This window comes from Mus pahari, chromosome 3 (assembly GCF_900095145.1).
Source record: "Mus pahari chromosome 3, PAHARI_EIJ_v1.1, whole genome shotgun sequence".
In the NCBI taxonomy this organism is placed as follows: Eukaryota; Metazoa; Chordata; class Mammalia; order Rodentia; family Muridae; genus Mus; species Mus pahari.
Genome location: NC_034592.1, coordinates 28,060,231 through 28,067,894, shown reverse-complemented (window position 1 = coordinate 28,067,894; position 7,664 = coordinate 28,060,231). Strand labels below are relative to the sequence as shown.

Genomic DNA, 7,664 nt, shown 5'->3' with positions numbered 1-7,664 from the left:
TGTGTGTGTGTGTGTGTGTGTAATTTTGAATAAACATAAAACACTTCCAAATGGGTACTGAGTATCACAGATAATGTTAGTTATCTCTTTCTTTGTTCTTCCTCAGTATGTCTACTCTTTTATTCTCTCCAGTTAAAGTTCCCACATTTTCCTAGTTCTTCCTTCATAGCCTGTATATCATATTCCTTTTCATGGAGCTAGCTCTTCATACCTCCCAACAACATTCACAACATTCTTCTCTTCCTGTCGTTTTCTACAGAGACTCCAGGTTATAAACTCACATCTAAAGGTTTGGAGCTAGGAACAATAAATAAGAAAGAATATATGGTGTTTGTTTTTCTAGGTCTTGGTTACTACAATTTTGGTAGCATAATCACTTTCTCAATATTATTTTACTAATCCATGAGCCTGGCAGGTATTCCCATGATCTAATGCCTTCCTCAATCTTTTTGTTCAGAGATTTAACATCATTGTGGGGGTTTTTCATATCTTTTTTAGTATTATTAGTAGATATTTTATTTTTAATGAGATATTATGAGTCATTCTCTAATATGTTCTTCAATATCCATAATTTTGAGTAAGTTCTGTGGGTTAATATACTGTTGACATTGAGCTTTAATGTGTTATGATCAAAAATTATATATGGAGTGCTCCAAATTTTCTGAAACTGAGAAACTTCTTATGTACTAATAACTTGAATACATATTATTTAGTGTTTGGATAAAATATTACTTAAATATCTTATGTCTATTTTATGTATAATATCATTCAATTATTATTCATGTTTTTTCCAGAACAGTTATATATTGGAAAAAAGTAGAATATTCAAATCCCCTACTATTTACATTTGTCTTCAATTCCAGTAATATACTTGTCTTGAAATCAGGTGTGCAAGAATTTGGTGAATATGTATGTAGAATTCAATGCCTTTTATATTAACTAATTTCATTATTAGAAGAAACTATCATTGTCTTTTCTGATTGGCTTTATTTTGAAGTTTATTTTATCAGATATTAGGATGTCAAAACATTTTTGCTTTCTATCCCATTTGCTTGGGTTACTTCTTTATATTCTTTGACTTTAAGGTGGTACTAATCAAAGCCGAGTTTCCTTTTGATAAAAGAAATAGAATTTTTTCATTTCTCTAACCTGTATAATCAGGATGGAAAGTTGAGGTCATTTATACTTTCTCTGTCTATTTTGATTATTTTTGTTTGAAGTCTATTTTATTAAATATTAAAATGACACCAGATTAGCTCTTAAGTCCATTTGCTTAGATTATCTTTTTCTTATCTTTTACCCTGAGTTAATCTACTAACCTTGAAGTTTAGATGTGCTTTTTTGGAAGAGGCAGAAGGAAATTTTGTTTTTTGTTTTTTGTTTTTCAGCATTCTATTAGTCTGTGTCTTTTTAATCGAGGATATTGACATAGACAGAAATCCATGATCAAAAATTGTCGACTCTTGTTATTTTGTTTTTGTTGTTGTTGATGGTGGTGGTAGTGATGGTGGTGGTGGTTAGGGTAGTGTGTGTGTGTGTGTGTGTGTGTGTGTGTGTGTGTGTGTGTGTATGTGTGTGCGTGTGTGTATGTATGTATGTATGTATGTATGTATGTATGTATTTTCTTTTTTGGTTTGAGATTATTTTCTGTGTTTTCATGTGTGTAGTTAATGTTATTTTGAAGCTTTCCTTCTAGCACCTTTTGAAGGGCTGTATTTGCAGATATATATTGTTGAAATTTGACTTTATCACAGAAGATCTTATTTTTCTCTATGATGATTGTTGGATATGATAGTCTGGAATAGCATATGTGATCTCTTAAAAGTCTGTAGCATATCTGTCGAGGACCTTCTGGTTTGTCTGTATTGTCTACATTGAGAAGTCATGTATAATTATAATAGGTTTACATTTATATGTTACTCTTTCTTTTCCTTTCCAGCTTTTAATATTTTGTGGTTAAAATTTAATATGCTTAGTGGTCTGATTATCATTTGGCAAGGGGAATTTCTTTTATGGTCCAATCTATTTGATGTTCTATATGATCATTGAATGTTTATAGGCATCTTCTTTAGGCTAGGCAAATTTTCTTCAACAATTTTGTTAAAATTATTTTCTAGGCCTTTGATGTGGGATACTTCTCCTTTCTCTAGTCCTATTATTCATAGGTTTGGTCTTTTCATAGTGTTCCAGATTTCATGGATGTTTGGTGTCAGAATTTTTTTCTGATTTAACATTTTCTCTGACCTATGTATCTATTTATTTTCTCATATCTGCAATGCCTAGAGTTCTCTTTTTTGTCTCTATTATTATCTTCACAAAGCTACCTTGTAGTTTCAGTTCAAATGCCAAAATGTTTCATTTCCAGAAATCCTTCAGTTTGTGTTTTCTTTGTTTGTTCTATCTCCATTTTTAGGACTTGAACGGTTTTATTCATTCCCTTCAAGTATTTGTTATTTCATCTTTTAAAGGAATTTGTTCATTTCCTCTTTAGGGACCTCAATCATCTTCATATAGTTGGTTCCAAAGTCTTCTTCTTTTGCTAAAGCTTTAGCTATGTAATAATATTCAGGGCCTGCTATGGTAAGATAGCTGAGCTCTACAGAAGACATATTGGCCAGGCTGTTATTGTTTTCTTATACTGGTATCTAGGAATCTGGATTTGGGGTGATTATAGAGTTTCGTGCTGATTTCTTGGTTTGCCTTTTTTGGATGGGCATTCTGTTCCTTGGTTTCTGTTTCCTCTCTGGGTTTTCAGAGAGTTTAATAGCTATTTCTTGTCTGTTGTGCTGGGCTGCTTGGCTGGTGTATTCACAGGGAATGCCTGCTGCTGTTAAATGCAGAATCTAGTTCAGGGACAGGATGGTCTAGGAAATCAAAGGGAGGCATGGACTCTGGGAAGGAAGATTGCCAAGTGGTGTTTTGTTGCAGCTGCAGTACTAGGGATAAGCCTGAAGGACTGGATCTGCTCTGGGAACAGAGAAAGCAGAAAAGGACTGAGGCAAACCTAATTGGTATTATGGCAAGCATGGCCAGTGGTTGAGCAAGGCTTGTTTGCCAACTTTGGGGACTGAGACAAAGTGACCTATGGACTAGGCTGATCAGAAAGGGATGGTCTGTGTATTTCAAAGGAAGCTTAGAAAAGTGAAAGAGAGACTGTAGGTGATGTTCTATTGTAGAACCAGGTTTGAACCTGAGGGATTTTAGAACTGCTGGCTGAATAGAGAGAACAAAAAAATGTTTGTGGAAAGGCAGAATTCACATTTTTAAGATGGGGAACATTATTGTTTTAGTTTTATGGAGCTTTCATATCAAGATTATTAATCTAATATTCTATTTACAGTAAAAATTCTCATTATAGCTGTTGTTGATTTTCAAAGTATCAAGAGAATATTATGTGATAATTATTAAACAAATGCTTTTCTTTCTGTTATAAAATTATACCTTTCTAGTATTAACACATTATTTTAAAAGTTTTCAACACTAATACAGTTTTATACTACGTAAAAAAAATCAAGATGCTCCTGCAAGCAATGGCATGTGACTAGCTAGTGTAGGAACTACCAGCAAAATAGGCAGTTGATTTCAGTTGATCTATGCATCATCCCAACAGATGTAAAGTGTATGAGGATTTTGTCTCAATGATGCATTCATTAAAAATGTGTTCACAGAAAATACGGGATAAATTTGTTTTAAAATAATGAACAATAGATCACTTCAATATGATATTAAATAAATTATAAGGATCACTTTCTGGTGAACAATGGGACAGATATCTCCCAAGTAGTCTGCCCTAAGTGTACAAGGGGACAAATGTTCTCCAGTCAAGGGAAGAACCAAGAGAGATTTCTATATTCTCCAGAATTCTATAACATATTTCAATTTTAAAAATAAATCATAATTTAAAAGTGACTTTACTTACAGACTATTTTTATCTTGTACAAATTTAAGATATACTATTATCATTAATTAAATGTTTATTTGTGGATTTCATAAATCATAAAATATTTATGATCACCTGCGTTCATGAGGCAGACAATTTTCAAAATTCTGTTGTACTAATTTTTCTTTCTTAAAACTGAGAATATTGCTTAAGACCTACCAAAGCATATTCAAGATATGGAAGTAACAATATTAAATTCAGACATTTAATATACTTTTGTTCAAAACACAGAAAGCACATTTCCTATACAAGTATGACATTTTCATTTTATCCAATTTTGAATAAATTCAGTTATTTTTATTGTTTTACTTTTACTACTGAATCATTGCTCCAAATTGATTCAACAAACATTTAATATTTCCACAAGCTACTTTTTCCAGTTCTAAAACCAGCCTGGATTGGATTTATAGTCAAGTCTGGGGATAGAATGTACCCCATGATTGGTGATGTTATTATTCTTGGGTCATTGCAACCTTGGCATTCTTCAGGACATCTGCAGAGTAATTTTATATTTTCTGGTTTGTCCATCCAATTCAAGTGGTATTAATCAATGTACTCCCAAAGACTCAGATAAATTTTAATATATTTGACATTGCATTTTTATGTTTTATCATAGTTCAAAACAAACACAAATGTGAAGAGAATTATTTTGGTTGTCCTAGTGGAAGATGCATTTTGAATACCTGGGTATGTGATGGTCAGAAGGACTGCGAGGATGGGCTGGATGAGCTACACTGTGGTGAGCCTCAGTCCTGCTTTGTTTTATGGGCTGTGCATATTACTCCTTGTATGCTGGTGTTTCCCTCCTTAGAGACTTTATTCACAATCTTGTTGATAGACTATCAAAGTGAACTCAGGCAATGATAATAAAGCATAACAACCTCTTGTTCTAGAATTTTCTTACAACTTTATAATTAAAATTCTTGTCAGTTTTAATCTAAATTATGTATCTTCATTTGTACCTGATTTATTTCAAGCACCATTAATATATTTCCATTCTGTTACAAAAATAAGATTTAAAAATATGTTACATTCATCCTACAAGTTCTTAGAAATTAAGCACTAATTTTAAATTTTGTATTGTGTGCATTATTTTAAATAATAGTCAAGCATATGTTTCTTTAAACACTTGCCTGTTTCTTCATTATTTATTTATGTCAAAGTTAATCTGTATTGTAATGAAAAACATCTTAATTATTATTTTATAAAATTTATGAAAGTTTGGTTTTCTATAAGAGAAACAGGCCTATGTCCACTCTTTTATTATAACATAAGCACACTGTGAGGAATGGAATCAGAAAAACATTTTAAAAATGAGGCCCATGTAAAATGTCAAACTTTCCTGAAAGTAAATTCCATAGGGAAATGATGAAGTGTGACCTGGGTAAATAAAATTCTGTAGATCTTCACTGTGGAACAAAACTCTGCTCGGAGAAAATGAAAAAGTCAAACACATATCTATGTATATTCATAATTTCTAAACAGAATTATTATATGATTAAATATTCTTCAATTTTGCTTTTCCCCCAAATATTGTTGCCTAAATTCTGTTTATACACTGATCATCTACAAAGAAATTGAAAGCAAAAATTTAAAACTTAAAATATTTGTTTTGAATTGAAGCCTGTGTTAGTGTTGTTGCTGACAATCAATTTAAGGTAAGAAGGATTTGTTACAGTTCACAGCTGTATGGTTTATGGTGAAGTGTGGCAAAGAAGTTATGGCTATAGATCCGGGAGGTTTGCTGAACTGTATCCATATACAAAGGGAGCTAATAGAGTGATGAACTTAGCTAACTTAGTTTAGCCTTTGTATTTAGCCCCAGATTCTACATTTAGGGTGGATCTTCACACTCCCGTTAACCTAATCATAATCACCCTTTACAGAAATGCCCAGAGGTTTGTTCGTTTTTATTTATTTATTTATTTTGTTATTATCTTTGTAAGCTGACCAAAAAACCAACAATCCCAAAGCCAACTTTTTAATTCAGTGAAAATTTGGGTTTTGAATAATTTTATTTGTGAGGATTTTATAATGGGATGTCACTTGATAAAGCAGTATGGTAGGTTGTAGGATGAACAGAGGCTGAAGTGGGACACTAAAAACACTAACACTGTGAAAATAAAGGCGCATGTTATTAAATATCTAAACTAGGAGGAAAAACAGGTATGTTTCTATTGAAGTTTGGAGTTCTCACTTAAAAATTACAAACTCAAGCACATTTAGACAATGTAACGAAAATGTGGACTTTTAAAACCTGAAACTATTGGCTTGTGATCAAGTTAGAACTTCTTTTCTCATGTCTTTGAAACCAGTTATTTGCTGGTCATATTATCTTGATTATGATGCAGATTTTTATACTAGTTAAAGAGTGACTCAAGTAAAGAAAATACTACTGTTTTCCCCCTGAAGTATTTTACTTTGTTGATCAAGAATATTCTTAAAGGAATACAGCCCTCATAGTCACTAGCTAAAGACAAACTCTGTAAGAAGTATGTTGAAGGAAGAGGTTGTGCAAACTAGAAGCACAAGATCTTACAAACTGTTGTCAGTCTTCATGTAGAGTCTCCAAAGACAGTAGAACCCTGATTTATTTTATTATAGGATTGGGTCGATTTTAGAAAACTGTTAGAAAAGAGTTTTAGAAACACCCTTTACTATGATAACAGAGAAAACTGTTTTAAGATGATCTTGTTCATGATTAATTAACCTTTGTCAGTTATGTAGGTTAATTGGCTACCACGTCGCATTTTGATCCATGCTCACGTTGTGGAATGTTCAACCAAGGTTTAAAAATATAGATTTCCTCAATTAATTTTTTAAATTAATGAAAATCTTCATATATTCTTTTAAAATAAAATATTGTTGGGTATGGTTGTACTATTGTACAATTGATCACGAGAACTTATTTTCCAAGAGTTTCCTCCTAAAATAATCATCTTTGTTCATTAGATTCTTCTTGCTCTTGGAACCAATTTGCTTGTTCTGTACAAAAATGTATTTCTAAACACTGGATCTGTGATGGAGAAGATGACTGTGGAGACAGCTTAGATGAAAGTGACAGCATTTGTGGTGAGCGGCTTCCTTTGTCCTGTCAACAAAGATTTTTTCCTGTGAATGTTTAAGTAGCATATATGTTAGTTCATTTTGAAGCACAACATATCACAGGTCTATGCTTCCTAATGTACAAAACATCATCAAATGTATATTCACATGTAACTGATTTTATTGTTTTCAGGTATAATATTTTATTATTTTTAATGTAACAGGTTGATCTTTTATTTTAAAATGTTATTTTTGTTTATTTATATATTGGTGTGTCTCTGTGTGGAAATATGTTCAAACAATATCCCTTAGATCTAGAATTATAGGTGGTTTTGAGCTCCCTGATGTGGGTAGCAGGATTTTAATGATTGTTTTCTGTAAGAATAGTACATTCATGGGTGGGGACATCCTCTTAGAGACAAGGGGAAGAGGTATGGGATGTCAAACAGTCATAGCGCAGACAGGAAGGGGAATAAAGACTAGACTGTCAAAACAGAATAAAGAATAAAAAATGAAAATAAGCACTATAAGTGAAAAAATAGACATCAAATTTAAAAAATATAAAGCAAAATGTCAAAAAAGAATAGTACGTTCTTTTAATCACATAGGTGCACCTAAAGCCCATATATATGGGCTTCTAACACAGACACAGACACAGACACACACACACACACACACA

General features: G+C 32.2%; 1 protein-coding gene across 4 annotated transcripts in view; it reads left to right on the top strand.

Annotated features, from left to right (window-relative positions):
* Lrp1b (LDL receptor related protein 1B) overlaps nt 1–7,664 on the top strand; it is a 1,962,444-nt gene that overhangs the window by 1,688,507 nt on the left and 266,273 nt on the right. For all 4 annotated transcript variants that reach the window (XM_021192210.2, XM_029535926.1, XM_029535925.1 and 1 more), the window contains exons 50-51: nt 4,557–4,679; nt 6,893–7,012. In XM_021192210.2, coding sequence (XP_021047869.1) covers nt 4,557–4,679; nt 6,893–7,012 — 243 coding nt within the window. The remainder of the gene's footprint in view (nt 1–4,556; nt 4,680–6,892; nt 7,013–7,664) is intronic.